Source organism: Amphiura filiformis, chromosome 14 (genome assembly GCF_039555335.1).
Source record: "Amphiura filiformis chromosome 14, Afil_fr2py, whole genome shotgun sequence".
In the NCBI taxonomy this organism is placed as follows: Eukaryota; Metazoa; Echinodermata; class Ophiuroidea; order Amphilepidida; family Amphiuridae; genus Amphiura; species Amphiura filiformis.
The window spans coordinates 21,626,709-21,645,599 of NC_092641.1; the positions used below are offsets into that span (position 1 = coordinate 21,626,709).

The 18,891-nt window shown below is 40.6% G+C and overlaps 1 protein-coding gene across 1 annotated transcript in view; it reads right to left on the minus strand.

Annotated features, from left to right (window-relative positions):
* LOC140169277 (angiopoietin-1 receptor-like) overlaps window positions 1-18,891 on the minus strand; it is a 101,730-nt gene that overhangs the window by 70,363 nt on the left and 12,476 nt on the right. The window contains exons 8-11 of the mRNA XM_072192532.1: window positions 3,899-4,109; window positions 2,117-2,259; window positions 869-1,112; window positions 202-312 (exon numbers count right to left, since the gene is read on the minus strand). Coding sequence (XP_072048633.1) covers window positions 202-312; window positions 869-1,112; window positions 2,117-2,259; window positions 3,899-4,109 — 709 coding nt within the window. The remainder of the gene's footprint in view (window positions 1-201; window positions 313-868; window positions 1,113-2,116; window positions 2,260-3,898; window positions 4,110-18,891) is intronic.

The window sequence follows — 18,891 nt, forward strand, 5'->3', positions numbered from 1 at the left end:
ATTCTTGAAAATGAGCAACATAATGATTGTTGACTTAACACAGTTTGGAAATAATTTCTTCATATTTTTGGTGTTATTTGTCGTTTACATATCCTTCCTAAAACACAAAAGTGCGACCCTCTCCAAACACCTAAATTAGCTAAAAATTTAGGACATGTTACAACTGCAGTAACTGCAGTATGCCCATCTGTATCTCCATACCTGCATGTTCACAGGACCCAAGAATATTGACCACATTGGGATGATGACCGATTCTTGTCATTGTGTCAAATTCTTCCTTAAACAATGCTCGCTCTGATACAGGTGTGCCCTCTGTGAAGAGAAGCAGAATAAAATTAACATGCTTATAATATATGAATTTCTTGCACTCTGACTATGTATGGTTAATTATTCTCCAAATCCCTACATGACATTGGCATTCCCAGAAATTTGTAATCGAATAGCAGCAAATGGGGAAATATAATGACTGGAGGGAATGATCAGGCCCTTCTCCATAGAAAGAGCGAGAAGAGGAAGACAAAACAGGAAAGAATATATCACTACTATGACCGAAAAGGAAATACATAAAAAATAGCAATCCACTATCTTTCTGGAAGCCCTTTAGGAAGTCTTTAGATTTTACAAGAACATTTGCGCGCGAAGAGCGAGAAAAATGTCTATTATAGACTATTTTAGCCCAAATTAAAGCTGCATATTGCAAAATTTTATGTAGGCTACATTGGCCCAAATCATAGCGTTTTTGCGGCTAAAATTGAAGATGCACATTGTACATAACAGGGCAATTTTTTTTTTTTTTTTGGGGGGGCAAAATTTGGGGCCCTGGTCCAGGGCCCATCTGACCCTATGGTAAATCGGGCCCTGCACTTGCCTTTGAGAGTTTTTACTGCTGCATGAATCCACTTGTCTTTGATCAAAACTCTGCCCATCTGAACATCACCAAAGTTTCCTTTTCCAAGTATCTTTCCTGACAGACTCAAGTCGTTCCACTCAATGTCCCATTCGGAAGATGTCACTTCTTCATATTCTAGACTATTTAAGCTGGTGTTATCATAACCTTCATTATCATCTGTGGTGAAGGCTTGGTTATTAAAACGAATGCCTTCATTTGCAACCTTGATATCACACATTTGAGACATTTTACGAAAACATTAAGAAAAAAAACCAATAAATGTTAAGTTGCAATTGGACTTGAAATGTAGGCCTATACATAGAAGACAATTCTTTTCCATTTTAGCCTATTTTACTAATTAACCTCAAAGACCTTTCATCCTTCAGTATGTGACCTTGTACAACAGCATTTCATGAAGGTTCCCACATTGTAGCTATGACCAAAGTTTGGTAATGTCCTACCTGGATTTGAAATGTACATGACTTGTAAGCCTATTTTACACACTGAACTCAAAGACCTTCGATCTCAACTATGTGATCTTGAACACCAGCATGTCATGAAGGTTCCCTCGTTGTAGCTATCACCCAAGTTTGTTTGCATTTGAATATGATCTGTTTGGTAGGGGTCAGCTATACGATTGATTAATTATGTGCCCCTTTGAAAATTGGGTGCGTTATGCCACTGGCTCAAGCATGGAAGACAATATATAAAGATGGGTACAGAAACTTGAATGCCCAGACAGACAAACCATCTTTGGTTACAAAGAGACTGGTTGCGTATCCAGGAATCTAGTTTGTCTAAGGCTAACATCTTTACATCACCCTTATAATATTATAGGCATGTGGACCATCATGTTATGCGACTTATCAGGGTGTTTTCTTTCTGAATACAGAGGATGTTGCGAAAAAGTTGTTTTGTGTGTTGTCATTGGTTGTGGCGATATGCGCAGGGATATGCTCATGCTTTAGTATCAATTATTTTGGGCCTTATTGAATAAAGCCATACCCATATTTAGGGATTTTTTTACCTATAAAACGGCTGATGTGGCAGTTTTCGACACATTAGAGCAGCACATCAGCGTATACCTTATATAGGCCTACGTAAATCGCTCCGGATTTTGGTACCCGGGGATAAAACACTACAATAAAGCAGATTTCTTAAAGATTAACATGGTTAAGATTTCTTTGATCTACCTTTTCTTGAGCGAGGAGAAATGTAATGACCTACCTGGTTATCAGCCTGTCTATCCTGACTCTCTTTATCATGCTGGCGTCTCCTTCTTCTAACCATCAGAATCACAACAACGGAGATCACAATGATAACGATGATGACAGCTACCACAATACCAACAACAGTAGAAGAGACTGGTCCTGTAGAAAGAACGAAGTGTGATGATGTTTATAAACCTATAACATGTGCATGTGAGGAAAAATTAGCAAAATTGAAGCATCTTGCCCAAGTCTGTTAGGCTTAATATTTCCTGTTACCGCAGAAAGTAACTTCATCAATTGCACAGGCATATATTTACATGTGTGTCAGCCGTGATCATAGCTCATTAAGTTTGCGTCATTAAATGGAGTAGACAAAGGTTAAAATTGGGCAGAAAAAACGAGAAAAAAAGAGATAACAGACGATTTCCAAACAGTCAAAGTCTCAGCATCACCCAATTATGAGGGCCGATTGTTCCATGAAATGTGACAGCTACGTGAACTGCGTAGTTTTACGGTCTTTCGCGTAAATATAAAAGATATAAAGATATATCACATATAACAACATTTTACTCAAGTTAGACTATCTTTTGAACAAAGTGCTCAATCCCAAAAGGGAGAGCGTATAAAAACTCAAAGAACAGACCTTCCAGAATAGGTAGTCCTTACTCTGAGTTTCATGCCTAAAAAGGCAATCGTCAGACGACGCGATGAAATGCTTTGGGTGGACTACCATCTCTTGGGAATGTGAAAGAATATACATTCCATGGTGTCAACACAGCCAACGTCTATTCAGAGTCAGTCTGTCTATCGGAGATAGTCAGAAAGTGCTCAACTGCAAAACAGGAGCGTAATAACAACATTGTACTCAAATTAGACTATCTTTTGAACAAAGTGCTCAATCCCAAAAGGGGGAGCGTATCACGTATATATATGCGAAGGTACGCAACGTTGGCGTGATTGTGTGACAAGGCACGATGTAACAGTCGCCCCTCATGAATATGCAAGAATTCATAGCATACAACATACCGAGATATTCGGTAGTATGCAGATAATAATTGAAATGATGAGTTACAAATCAAAGGTTTAAAAAATATTGAAAACAATCATAACATGAAACATATACTGCAGTTAATAATCATGTTCTTAGAAAGCATATGATTAAGCTTACCCTAACAATCCTGGGGTCCGTTTCACTAAAATGTTAACCGAAGTAACAGTTCGTAAAGTTATGAATACCCAATACTACAGTCTGTCCACATAGAAGTACAAACCAAATCTGTGGCATCGAGGGTTGATGCTTTGCGTCACATGCGAACGCGACGCGACGCGACACGTAAAGAGCGTGGTGCGCTCGACAAGTACAAATCGCGCAACAGTTGTCGCGCCAAAGAAGCATTGCACTGAAATAATTATTCTCATACCTCCAATTTCCGAGGTCTATTTACATTGTAGGCCTACTTCTAGGTGGACAGACTGGCAGGTAAATTAAGCAATTCTTGGCCAAGCTTCAACACTATAATAAACGCTTGTGGCTCCGCGATAAACACGCGTACATGCTCAGCATGCTACATAGACGCGACGCGCATGTTACAACTTGGCCAAGAATTACTTAATTCACATGTAGACGTAACTTTACGAAGGGTCCCTGTGGTAAATCCCTATTACTTACAAAGGGTACCGTTCGCAACTTAGCAAGTTTAGTGAAATGGAACTTAGTTACGAACAATTTTGAGACTTACAAAGTTTCGTAAAGTTTCGTGAAATGGACCCCTGTTCTTAGAAAGTCTATTAAGCTTACCATCAATTGTCTTGTGTATTAGAGAGACAGCCTTTCCTTCCCCCTGTGAGTTTTCAGCTGATACGTAGATCTTATACAGTTGACCTGGTTGTAAGTCTTGTATAGTAAATGTGTGAATGTTATTGTTATTTCCTCTCACATCTTGCGTTAGATTTGTAAACTGTTTAGGTGTCGATCCAAGGGACTGTTCTTCTAAAGCCCTGTAGTCAATCTAAATAGAAGATAGAAGAGATATTTAGTGCTTTAGGCAATCAATATTCATGAGAGTGTACATTCAACGTCCAGTTTGCGAAATTGGGTGACTTGTGTTTGGTAGGTGTGAAATACATCTGACTGGGCGTTTTAATTACGTAACGAATAAAGGCATATTGACATCATAGAATGGCTGCCCAGTGCTGTTATGTGTTTAGTTATTATATAGGCCTAATAATTATTATTAAATGTATTCATCATTCCTTTCTTTTCCCTTCTCTGTACTTATTCTTTCCTAGGCCTACACTTTATCACTCCCTCCCTCTCATTGTCCCCTCTCACCCTCCCTGAGCCCTCTCTCATTCCCATCATTTTCCTTATATTTCTATTTATCCTACTTGTCTTTATTATATCTTTTTATTTCTCCCTTCCTCCAGCCCTCTCTCATTCTCCATATCCTCTCCTCCCCTCTTCCTCCTCCTCCCTCCCAAGACTTCTCACAGAGGTGAATCTGCCCTCCCATCCCACTCCCTCTTTGGGTACGCCACTATTTCTATACCAATCTCCTTCTTAAAATAAAATTAAATGGACATTTCTTTAAAACAACCTTTATAGGCCTATACTTATACTTACAAAGTGTAGGCCCTATGTAGGCCTACACAAAGAGCTTTTAATAGAAATAGAGTCGCAATAGATTATATAATCTTTTGTTCGTTTGATGCCGATTAGAAGTTGCGACAGGCTATTCATAAAAGTGGTACCATTGTTTCGAATAAAGGGGTTCCGCCATTAAATTGGTCACTGATCCGGCATCATATTAACGCTCTACACAACAGGCGAGTATCAATAAGTGACCACACTACAGTCATGTGTAAGGGCAGTCATGTGTAAAGTGGTACCATTGTACTCGTGTATCCCAAATGTGTGCTTGTGTGGGTCTGGAGTCTATAAGGAGGCTTTAGCTGGCGATGCAATCATCTTTACCACCCACCTGACGTTAGGCGTTTCATTTAAATAAATTGAATGCTCTTGGTGATCGATTACACATTATAATGTATGAAGGCTGCCATGTTCAGTCCATATATCTATATTACACTATAATGGTAATCGCTATACGTATACATGTAAGTATAAGTATAGGCCTATAAAGGTTGTTTTTAAGAAATGTCCATTTAATTTTATTTTAAGAAGGAGATTGGTATAGAAATAGTGGCGTACCCAAAGAGGGGAGGGGGTTGGGGAGGGACAGATTCACCTCTGTGAGAAGCCTCGGGAGGGAAGGAGGGAGGAAGAGGGGAGGAGGGGATATGGAGAATGAGAGAGGGCTGGAGGAAGGGAGGAATAAAAAGATATAATAAAGACAAGTAGATAAATATAAATATAAGGAACATGATGGGAATGAGAGAGGGAGGGTGAGAGGGGACAATGAGAGCGAGGGAGTGATAAAGTGTAGGCCTAGGAAAGAATAAGTACAGAGAAGGAAAAGAAAGGAATGATGAATACATTTAATAATAATTATTAGGCCTATATAATAACTAAACACATAACAGCACTGGGCAGCCATTCGATGATGTCAATGCCTTTATTCGTTACGTAATTAAAACGCCCAGTCAGGTGTATTTCACACCTACTAAACACAACTCACCCAATTTCGCAAACTGGACGTTGAATGTACACTCTCATGAATATTGATTGGCAACATTTTCCAATATGTCAGCGCTCTAATCGGAAACAATAGAACAATGGACCCTGCAGAGCGTTGATTTGAACTTATGATCTTCCGTGCAAGCACCGTATAGTGTAAAATGTCTATCCTTTGTAGAACATAATTTCTGTGTAGCGATGGTGATTTTGGTATCTAATTATGTTTTCTTGCATGAGAAATACAACTACGCAACTTAAAAAACTGTACATGAAACCAATAACCTAATAATTACAATATGGATGTTTTTAGCAGCCCTGTTGAAAAGAGGGTCATCGGTTCCTTGTATAGTTTTTTAATTTGCTTAGTTGTATTTCTCATGCAAGAAAACATATAATTAGACACCAAAATTACCAAAATCAGAATTCAAAAAGGTCGTTGACCTTTGGAAATTTATCATCAAAGCGCCCTTTAGAAAGGTCTGACGCATAACAAACTATACATTTTTGGAATCCTCATGACCATACGAGTATTTTGATATATTACTTGGCATAGTTGGAGCACTCTGAAAATTTGACCCCCATGTGACCTTGATTGACCCCTCCCCGGAATGCCCGGAAGTTTCAGGAGGTGAGCCCAAGCTAAATTTATTCACAATCAAAGATCCCAAAATGACTCTCAAACTTTTGTTTTATGATTTAGTCACGGAGTCTACAGGCTGGTCCTCTACTAAGAATGCTATAACAAATTTACATTTTTCTGGAATGTGTACACTGTACACCGTACGCTTGCTGTTCCTACTGATTTTGATACTGAAATAATTATTAAAATAACGTTTTTTGATTATTTATGTTGGCATTTCTAGAGTCTATCATTATAGGCAAACATGTAAGCTCATTTCGCAATGTACCAGACAAGCCCGGGAAGACAAGCCACACGCTGTGTTGTAACTGTGCTTGGGTTCGTACCAGGGTATCGATCAACGTAGTGCCGTACTATTACACTGACTTTCCTATTCGGCGAGGATGACAATTTTGACCTCCTCATCTATTTAGAAATAGAGAGGTAGACAACAGACCGTTCCAATTGTCCAAACATTCAAGTATCAGAAGGATGGTCCACAATAGCGTGATTCACGTAACAGGGATTAAAAAGCTGTCAAGTAGAACCATGTGCTTCTTTTGTCCAATTTGCCATCAAGATTTCAAACGAAAACAGTTCAGACCCAGAGCACGATCATGTCAGAAATTTATATTTTGTTCTGGGCAGTGACGTAGCGTCATAGGGGCATGGGGGGGGGGGGGGCACGTGCCCCCCCCCCAATCGATTGCAAAAGTTTAAAAATCCCAAGGAAAATTGCCAAAAAAAACGGCTTGTGCCCCCAATCAGCAGATGACCCACGCTACGCCACTGGTTCTGGGACTGATTATTCGGACTACGATCAACGTATTATTCATGCTTGCTCAACTGAGGATAATTTGTAAACCAACAACTTGCATGGGACAATGGGTGGAAGCCGTTTCCAGTCCCTTCAACACAGTCCCTGGCATACCATACAATACATGTATAGGCCTATGTATAGTAAATTTGTCTGCTTTATCTGTTTTGTGCTGTTTAAGCAAATAGTTAAACATAATTTCCATAAAATATAAGCTTTTACTGTCAGATATGTCCCCTTTTAATTTTTGATCCGAACAAGTGAGGTAAAGCAAAGAAAATTGGAATTTACTACTAGCGCCAATGAATGTTATACGATTGTAAAACGGTACGATCCTCTGGGTGTGTGTGTGGGGGGTGCGTATGTGTGTCCTGCACGCGTATTTTTTTCTGCAACTATAACGGGACGCAATACGATACCGGTATGTTATAAGAATCAAACTTACAAGAAAGATGGCTCTTGTCAAATCTTACAATTCTGTCAGAGAAAATATGCATATTTGCATTAAATTTTTAATTAATTGACATAATTGATTAATTAATAAATATTTTATTTAATGATTTACCATAATGCCAAACATGTCAAACAATATGTCAAATTAAAGCTAATGAAATGCTTTATATATTGGTCAGAGCACATTTTGCAGAATGCATTTAGTATTTTAGTTACATGATGCCAAACATTCTATTCCAATTTTTTGCTATACACGTATAGGAGCTGTACTTTTAAAATCCGCACCTAATCAATAATTTCACTCCATTGTCAAAGTACTGTGCTCTCTGTAGCATTATGGAGTGACCCGGTCCTGGAGTGTGATGGTTTTGTAGCAGATGACAGTGCTCATTCAAGCCTGTCAAGGACAGTTAGTAGCCACTTGCTGAATGGATGGCCATTATCAGCTATCAAAGAGATGCCTTGTGCAGCTGCCAATCACAGTAGAGGTTTGATTTTTGTTAAAAACCCAAATGTGATATAAGGACAAAGCTGTGCATGTTGGTACTTAATTGTTTGGATTCTTATGTTGAAATTCCCTTGTATTAGTAAATGTGTAGTGTATATTGTTCATAAATTATATAGCTTTTAAATGTTGGGCATTTTTGCTCTGTTGCACTGTACCATTATCGAATTAGAGCAAATCAATTACCGACACAAGCAGGTATACAGTGTATTATTTTATTTTTATTTCGTATCTCAGGAGCATCTAGCTCACTTGGTAAGGCATCAGAATTTGGTACACGAGTGCTTCGAACTTTAAATCGGAAGGTGGTGAGTTCGAGCCTCATCACGGTCACATTAATTTTATAAATAAACTATTGTTCGAACTTTTCATATTTGTTTTTCTTTTATTGTTTCTTTTCTTTGTCTTTTTTTTCTTGTTTTCTTTTTTTTTTTTTTTTCTTTGATTCATATTGCCAGGGTAAGAAGAGGAGGGTACTAACGGCCCATTCAGTGATTTTTTCATCCGGACGATCGTAAAAATCATCAAAATTCAGATTTTGTACTAGACTGCGGAACTCAGTCTTCAATGATATAGTCAGTAATAATCTTTTGGTCATTATATGACTATCATCATTTGACGACTGAGTTCTTATGATACATCATCCGAAGAGCAGTTTCAGACAATTGCTTGGGATTGTTGGGGCAGAGGTTAGCTTTTGAATTCTTTCATGACCACTGAAGCAGAGTCAAACCTGTCAAGGACACTCGGCGTGAATTGAACTGACCATGTCACTCGCAACAAAAGAATTTCAAAGGTCATAAAACATCAATTTGGTATCTTCTGCTAGTGGTTCAGCCTAAAGCCGTATAGGCCTATTTAAGACAAAAATAATGCATTTACGTGAATCTGTAATTTATATACTGACAGTATATATAAATTAGCTACATGTATTTGAATAGGGCTTCAACTTCGTTGATACTGCCGTTTTCTTGGGTTTTTTCCATTTTTTTCATTAAATTTTTTTTATAAAAGTAACAATTTGATTTTTTTTTCACTTTCGCTGGGATCACTGAATGGGGCTTTGCAACGCGATATATTCAAAACTTGTATTCACCTAGTGTTATAGTATTAATCCGATTATTACACAACATCGCCAAGGAATCCAATAGCGATGTTGCGGCTCCCGTATGCATATGTACCGTAGATTTTGATGAATAGATTTACGGTTAAAAGTCAATCAGCTGTAAAATTTGAAGTAGCTTCACGTGCGTGACGCACCACGAATACAGGCTTATATCAATCAATAAATCCCACCGTTCAGCAGTTAAGTCTTTATAAATGTGACCCTGAAAGTTGTGCCTCATACATCAATAATAGAGCTGGTGGGTGCTGTCCACTTTATCTGCCAGGTTTCAAGGTGTGTCTGTGGTTTGATAGACACCGGTGTTTGAATTGGTCTAGCGTCCTCATCGCTCATAATAATTTTTTTATTGTTGGAATCGGGGCGAGTTATTGTTCTGTTTATAAAATAGGATCTTTTGGTGATAGTGATGAAATTGGGAACATCATCTAAATCTAATTCCACCCTTTCCTTCCACTTTCTCCCCGGCCGGGGCTTTTCCTCCCCGCTCGTGATTATTTTGTTCGTACATCATATTTGAAAATTTGTTCCGTTTTTCATAATCAAACACGGAATAAAGCAAAGCTCCGCCTGAAAAAATAAAAAAATCCTGAAAAATCAACTGATTTTACCACATGCGTTAAAATATAGGCCTATTTTTTCCTATCCTGTCCTCGATCTCTTTTCTTCGCCTTTCCTCTCCTCTTTTCTCATCTCCACAGATGTCCGCATTTTTCTCAAAGGTTCCACAAAGTTTAATTTATTGGGTAGGCCTACACATCGTCAGTTCGAACCACTGTCAGTTCGAATTTTTAGTGCATACTGCAGTATTCCGTTTTCCTATACACAATACACAGTGCTCTTTCCCATTGACGCGTGACCTCTACAAATAGCCCTACGTTAAAAGTATGGGGATATGCCTAGTTAACGTCGCTGTGTGAAAAATAACCGGCCAATATTAAAAGTACTCTTCTAGAGTTCTAGAAAATATAGTTTTGTAACATGTCCTAAATTTTTAGCTAATTTAGATGTTTGGAAATATGCGTACTTTGGTGTTTTAGTTAATGTTATAGGTAATAGTACATTGCCTAGTTAACGTCGCTGTGTGAAAAATAACCGGCCAATATTAAAAGTACTCTTCTAAAATTCTAGACAAGATAGTTTTGTAACAAGTCCTAAATTTTTAGCTAATTTAGGTGTTTGGAGAGGGTCGCACTTTTGTGTTTTAGGAAGGATAATAACGACAGATAACACCAAAAATATGAAGAAATTATTTCCAAACCGTGTTAAGTCAACAATCATTATGTTGCTCATTTTCAAGAATGCTGGTTTACAAAAAGCAGACCATTGTCTCATTTCGTGAACAAAGGTACACATACCATTGTTTCCTTTCGTTTCCTTTATAATCGGTTACCCAACTGAAGCTATAATACCAGCTTTATTGCGATATCGCACATGAAAACAGACACATGTGCACAACCAGAGAAGATCCGATTTAATCAGTTGAGCTGTTTCAATGAGTGTTATCTTGGTTTAATAGCTTTTAATGGGGTTTAAGTCCTGCAAAGGTCGAGATGAATTCTTCTGTAGACATGACTGCATCATGGTTAGGCTTAGGGTTCTTAGGGTTCCTAACCCTAACCCTAACGCTAACCCTAAACCTAAACCCAACCCGAATCCGAACCCTAAAAATTCGGACTAACGGTGGTTCGGTCAGCCCCCCAGTGTGTGTATTTCACGGAGTTGTCACTGTGTGGAGAGAGAAGAAAGGGGGGATGGGGCGAGAAAGGGACCGGGAGATGAGGGACAGGCGAAGAGGAGAAGGTAAATATTGGATTAAGTTCCCAATTGCGGCACCACTTTCACCAAAAGACCCTTGAAGTTTTATTAGCTGAACTCATAATATCGATTTGGTTCAAATAGTAGTAATAATAATTATTATTATGATGAGAGAGAGAGAGAGAGAGAGAGAGAGAGGGGGGGGGGGGCACCTGACCACTTCCAATGAGAGTATAATCAGCCCGATATCTACCAGTATTTGGCAGCATGCTTATTTGTATTTAAAAAGATAAATTGATTAGCAAATCTTTGTTAAAGAAGCCAAATTATAAATCAACTCACATAACCCCTTCGGTTTTCGTTTGGTACAATACACAAACAGAAGTTTGCTCCATTTTGCGCAAAATGGGTTGATCCCCCCCCCCCCCTGAAATTCACTTTGACCCCTCCCCACCCTTGTACCCCCGAAAAATGCATGCAGCCGCCACTGCCCCCGGCCCCCCCTAATCCCCACCTCCCCCACCCCACCACTGATATGGTTAGTTTCCGTAAGGGATTAGTGAAACTGTTCAGCTGCGCAAGCCCGATAAGTGTTATGGCAATTCTCTTCATTGTTTTACCGTACACATTAGGTAAAGGTTTACACCCAGTCGCCTTTGGAACAGCGGTTTTATTCAATAAAGTCAATCAATCGTCGCGATAGCGTAGCGACTGAGTTTAAACATTTACCTAAGGTGAGTAACCTGTTCCGTAACAAACAATGAAGAGAATTAGCATAACAAGCGGCCTTATGCGCTCTCTAATCCCTTACGGTAACTAACAATGAAGGAACATAGTAGTCATGGCTACGGTATATCCTTTATCCATAACAATCAAACGTACGGTATCTAACAAAGGAGAATTAGCATACTAACAAAAGAATAACCTTAGCGGTCATTCACCTAATCCCAGAGAAGTTGGTGTGTTTACATGTTCGTTTAATTTCGAAAGTAACTTCCGAGTGTGTCCACACGAGACGTAGGCCTACTTGTAAGTTCACTCCCGGGAGAGGAGATAGTGGAGGTGAGAGGGGATGAGAGAGACGGGGTGGGTGGGTTGTGGCCATGTGTGGGAGAAAGAAGAAAGGGAGAGAGAGCAGATAAGGAAAGGGGATGGACTGGGAGAGGAGGAAGAGTTAATGTTACAGGAGGGAAGCGGACTTTGGCATTGTACTTGGTAACTTCAATCAAAGGCGATCAGTCCCCCCCCCCCCACCTAGAGGGAAAGAGGGTGTGTGTGTGTGTGTGTTTCATGGAGTTGTGTGTGGAGAGAGAAGAAAGGGGAGAGTGGGGTGAGAAAGGGACCGGGAGATGAGGCACAGGTGAAGAGGGGAAGGGAATAAATGGATCAAGTTCCCAATTGCCGCACCACTTTCACCAAAAGGCCCTTAAAGTTTTATTAACTGAACTCATAATATCGAGTTGGTTCAAATAGTAATAATAATTATTATTATGATGATGAGAGAGAGAGAGAGGGGGGGGGGGGGGGGGGTGGGGGCAACTGACCACTTCCAATGACAGTATAATCAGCCCGATATCTACCAGTATTTGGCAGCATGCTTATTTGTATTTAAAAAGATAAATTGATTAGCAAATCTTTGTTAAAGAAGCCAAATTATAAATCAACTCACATAACCCCTTCGGTTTTCGTTTGGTACAATACACAAACAGAAATTGAGATAGAAAAGACTTTTTGCTCCATTTTTGCACAAAATGGGTTGATTCCCCTGAAATTCACTTTGACCCCTCCCACCCTTGTACCCCGAAAAATGCATGCAGGCGCCACTGCCCCCGGCCCCCCTAATCCCCACCTCCCCCACCCCACCACTGATATGGTTAGTTTCCGTAAGGGATTAGTGAAACTGTTCAGCTGCGCAAGCCCGATAAGTGTTATGGCAATTCTCTTCATTGTTTTACCGTACACATTAGGTAAAGGTTTACACCCAGTCGCCTTTGGAACAGCGGTTTTATTCAATAAAAGTCAATCAATCGTCGCGATAGCGTAGCGACTGAGTTTAAACATTTACCTAAGGTGAGTAACCTGTTCCGTAACAAACAATGAAGAGAATTAGCATAACAAGCGGCCTTATGCGCTCTCTAATCCCTTACGGTAACTAACAATGAAGGAACATAGTAGTCATGGCTACGGTATATCCTTTATCCATAACAATCAAACGTACGGTATCTAACAAAGGAGAATTAGCATACTAACAAAAGAATAACCTTAGCGGTCATTCACCTAATCCCAGAGAAGTTGGTGTGTTTACATGTTCGTTTAATTTCGAAAGTAACTTCCGAGTGTGTCCACACGAGACGTAGGCCTACTTGTAAGTTCACTCCCGGGAGAGGAGATAGTGGAGGTGAGAGGGGATGAGAGAGACGGGGTGGGTGGGTTGTGGCCATGTGTGGGAGAAAGAAGAAAGGGAGAGAGAGCAGATAAGGAAAGGGGATGGACTGGGAGAGGAGGAAGAGTTAATGTTACAGGAGGGAAGCGTACTTTGGCATTGTACTTGGTAACTTCAATCAAAGGCGATCAGTCCCCCCACCTAGAGGGAAAGAGGGTGTGTGTGTGTGTGTTTCATGGAGTTGTGTGTGGAGAGAGAAGAAGGGGAGAGTGGGGTGAGAAAGGGACCGGGAGATGAGGCACAGGTGAAGAGGGGAAGGGAATAAATGGATCAAGTTCCCAATTGCCGCACCACTTTCACCAAAAGGCCCTTAAAGTTTTATTAACTGAACTCATAATATCGAGTTGGTTCAAATAGTAATAATAATTATTATTATGATGATGAGAGAGAGAGAGGGGGGGGGGGCTGCAACTGACCACTTCCAATGACAGTATAATCAGCCCGATATCTACCAGTATTTGGCAGCATGCTTATTTGTATTTAAAAAGATAAATTGATTAGCAAATCTTTGTTAAAGAAGCCAAATTATAAATCAACTCACATAACCCCTTCGGTTTTCGTTTGGTACAATACACAAACAGAAATTGAGATAGAAAAGACTTTTTGCTCCATTTTTGCACAAAATGGGTTGATTCCCCCCTGAAATTCACTTTGACCCCTCCCCACCCTTGTACCCCCGAAAAATGCATGCAGGCGCCACTGCCCCCGGCCCCCCTAATCCCCACCTCCCCCACCCCACCACTGATATGGTTAGTTTCCGTAAGGGATTAGTGAAACTGTTCAGCTGCGCAAGCCCGATAAGTGTTATGGCAATTCTCTTCATTGTTTTACCGTACACATTAGGTAAAGGTTTACACCCAGTCGCCTTTGGAACAGCGGTTTTATTCAATAAAAGTCAATCACTCGTCGCGATAGCGTAGCGACTGAGTTTAAACATTTACCTAAGGTGAGTAACCTGTTCCGTAACAAACAATGAAGAGAATTAGCATAACAAGCGGCCTTATGCGCTCTCTAATCCCTTACGGTAACTAACAATGAAGGAACATAGTAGTCATGGCTACGGTATATCCTTTATCCATAACAATCAAACGTACGGTATCTAACAAAGGAGAATTAGCATACTAACAAAAGAATAACCTTAGCGGTCATTCACCTAATCCCAGAGAAGTTGGTGTGTTTACATGTTCGTTTAATTTCGAAAGTAACTTCCGAGTGTGTCCACACGAGACGTAGGCCTACTTGTAAGTTCACTCCCGGGAGAGGAGATAGCGGAGGTGAGAGGGGATGAGAGAGACGGGTGGGTGGGTTGTGGCCATGTGTGGGAGAAAGAAGAAAGGGAGAGAGAGCAGATAAGGAAAGGGGGTGGACTGGGAGAGGAGGAAGAGTTAATGTTACAGGAGGGAAGCGGACTTTGGCATTGTACTTGGTAACTTCAATCAAAGGCGATCAGTCCCCCCCCCCACCTAGAGGGAAAGAGGGTGTGTGTGTGTGTGTGTGTATCATGGAGTTGTGTGTGGAGAGAGAAGAAGGGGAGAGTGGGGTGAGAAAGGGACCGGGAGATGAGGCACAGGTGAAGAGGGAAGGAATAAATGGATCAAGTTCCCAATTGCCGCACCACTTTCACCAAAAGGCCCTTGAAGTTTTATTAACTGAACTCATAATATCGAGTTGGTTCAAATAGTAATAATAATTATTATTATTATGATGAGAGAGAGAGAGAGAGGGGGGGGGGGCAACTGACCACTTCCAATGACAGTATAATCAGCCCGATATCTACCATTATTATGTTTTGATGGATCCAAGTTGTGAAAATATTGGATCCAAAACATAATAATGATAAAATTGGATGCTTTACGCCCAATATGTATTGGTCTCGCTATGAGTTGTAAAATATTGGACTCGACTACGTCTCGTCCAATATTTTAAAACTCATAGCTCGACCAATAAATATGGGCTCAACCGATCCAATTTTATATCAGTATTTGGCAGCATGCTTAATTGTATTTAAAAAGATAAATTGATTAGCAAATCTTTGTTAAAGAAGCCAAATTATAAATCAACTCACATAACCCCTTCGGTTTTCGTTTGGTACAATACACAAACAGAAATTGAGATAGAAAAGACCTTTTGCTCCATTTTTGCGCAAAATGGGTTGATTCCCCCCTGAAATTCACTTTGACCCCTCCCCACCCTTGTACCCCCGAAAAATGCATGCAGCCGCCACTGCCCCCGGCCCCTAATCCCCACCTCCCCACCCCACCACTGATATGGTTAGTTTCCGTAAGGGATTAGTGAAACTGTTCAGCTGCGCAAGCCCGATAAGTGTTATGGCAATTCTCTTCATTGTTTTACCGTATTAGCCACATTAGGAAAAGGTTTACACCCAGTCGCCTTTGGAACAGCGGTTTTATTCAATAAAAGTCAATCAATCGTCGCGATAGCGTAGCGACTGAGTTTAAACATTTACCTAAGGTGAGTAACCTGTTCCGTAGCAAACAATGAAGAGAATTAGCATAACAAGCGGCCTTATGCGCTCTCTAATCCCTTACGGTAACTAACAATGAAGGAACATAGTAGTCATGGCTACGGATATCCTTTATCCATAACAATCAAACGTACGGTATCTAACAAAGGAGAATTAGCATACTAACAAAAGAATAACCTTAGCGGTCATTCACCTAATCCCAGAGAAGTTGGTGTGTTTACATGTTCGTTTAATTTCGAAAGTAACTTGCGAGTGTGTCCACACGAGACGTAGGCCTACTTGTAAGTTCACTCCCGGGAGAGGAGAGAGTGGAGGTGAGAGGGGATGAGAGAGACGGGTGGGTGGGTTGTGGCCATGTGTGGGAGAAAGAAGAAAGGGAGAGAGAGCAGATAAGGAAAGGGGATGGACTGGGAGAGGAGGAAGAGTTAATGTTACGGGAGGGAAGCGGACTCTGTAACGGTAACTAACAATGAAGGAACATAGTAGTCATGGCTACGGTATATCCTTTATCCATAACAATCAAACGTACGGTATCTAACAAAGGAGAATTAACATACTAACAAAGGAATAACCTTAGCGGTCATTCACCTAATCCCAGAGAAGTTGGTGTGTTTACAGGTTCGTTTAATTTCGAAAGTAACTTGCGAGTGTGTCCACACGAGACGTAGGCCTACTTAAAGTTCACTTCCGGGAGAGGAGAGCGAATGAGAGAGACGGGGTGGGTGGGTTGGGGCCATATGTGGGAGAGAGAAGAAAGGGAGAGAGAGCATGATGAGAGAGATAGAGAGGGCGCCTGACCACTTCAAAGGCCAGTATAATCAGCCCTATATCTCCCCTTCGGTTTTTATTTAGTACATGTACAATATTAATTGAGATAAAAATACCTCATTTAAACAAACACGTACAGGAGGCGCCGCGGGGGGGGGGGGCATGGGAGAAAATTGGTTGATTTAGCCCACTCCCATGCCCCCGAAAAAATCCTGGCCCGCCATTGTTTATGACATGAAACAAGAACACACATTTTATGACAAACAAGGTGGTGGCAGTACACAAAAAATATGCAAATGTAAACTTGTTGCGCCAATTTTGGCCAAAAGTTGTCTACCCCACCCCAAAAATTCACTTTGCCTATATCCCCGAAAGAGAAATTCATGGCGCCGCCACTACCTCCCCCTCCCCTTGAGAGGAGCCTGAGAGAGTGAGATAAGGATAAAGCCGACCTTTGGCGGAAATATTTGAGGAGAGAGGTATAGAATTTATTTTGCTTTCCAAGGCCAGAACAAGAACCTACAGATATAATCAAATCAATTCCGCAGTGGCCCAGGAATCGCGCAGGGCTGGGGGGGGGGGAATAATTTTGGTGGGGCCAAGTACCCTAGGCACCTCCCAATAATCTAGGACAAAATTCATAATTTAAGGGTAAAGTTCATAATTTTAAGATCAAATTCACAATTTCAAGGTAAAATTCATAATTTGGAGGTATTCATTATTTTATTGTATTGTATTGTATTTTAAGGTCAAATTCCTAATTTTAGGGTATAATTCATAATGTAATTGATTTTAGGTTAACATGTATGCATTTCGAAACCCGCCCTCCCCCACCCACCCCCTTCAGCATATCGGGTCTCGGAGCAGGCTCAAAATAATTGCCCCCCCCCCTTCCCTATATTCAAAATCGTTCAGAAATTCTGCTCCGCGATGACCATGAAGCTTGTGAATCGAAAACCACCGCCCTCATTGAAGAGGACTACTATGCATCGATGCACAAACCCTCTCATTGTTATGTGTATTATACTTTGGATTCGATTTCAAGTCGGATTTATTGATTGATATCACCACGCTCCTCGTGGTGTGTCACGCATGTTGAGTACTTCAAATTATACAGCTGATTGACTTTTAACCGTAGGTCTATTCATCAAAATCTACGGTGCGTATGCATACGGGAGCCGCAACAACGCTAATGCAAATAATCACCTAGATTATGACGTATCATACTGTAAATATGGCGGAGTACTCAAATTCATTCAACAAAACCATGATTACAAGCTATTGCAATCTACCGCGACAGCTCGTCTCACACACATAACAAATGCACCATACGATCAAATAGGTTGACGACAATGTTTGATTGAATGCACTGCATTGCGCCATGATTACGGTGAAGGACACCGGTTCAAATCTTTTGTATGGAGCCAATCAATAATTTCACGCACATCCTCTATTATTGCCCAATTATTGCCCGGGATGATTGCACACTGTAATTGTTATAATGTTTGATGAAATCGTGTTTAACTATTGCTTAAGAACGGCACAATACAGATAAAGCAGACAGATGTACTACATGTGGTACGGTACATGTATACACATAGGGAATGTGTGTGAGTATTACCTAATTATAATAGGGGCGTATCCAAAAATGAATTCACGCCCCTTTCAAATGTCGAGCCAAAGTGCAGGCCCTATGACTTGTATGTAACTTGTATGCAACTTGTACAACTTGTATGCTATGGCAAAACCACAAGCCGATCATATGACAAACTTAAAGCAGTAGCGTAGCCAGCAGGGGGCAGAGTGCCCCCCCCCCCAAAAAAAATGAAAGAAAAAGTGCCCTCTGACAAAAAAATGAAAGAGAAAATCAGGAGGGCAAAGGAAAAGAAAAGGGCAAGGAGCCCTTTTCTAGCAAAATTCAGGGCCAAAATAGTGTAAAATACAAAATTTTCCGCGCTACGCGCGCACATTGTAACAATAAAGCCCTTTTTTTACCCGGAAAATGGGCGAAAATAGTGTAAAATACCATTTTTTTAGCGCTACGTGCGCACATCATCCCAATAAGGCCTTTTTCGAGAAGCTCGAAGACATACAGTATCTATGTATTGTATGATGCAACTGCAATTTTTTTCGTCTGTGCCCCCAAAATTTTATTTTGCCCACCCCCCGACCAAGAAAGCTGGCTA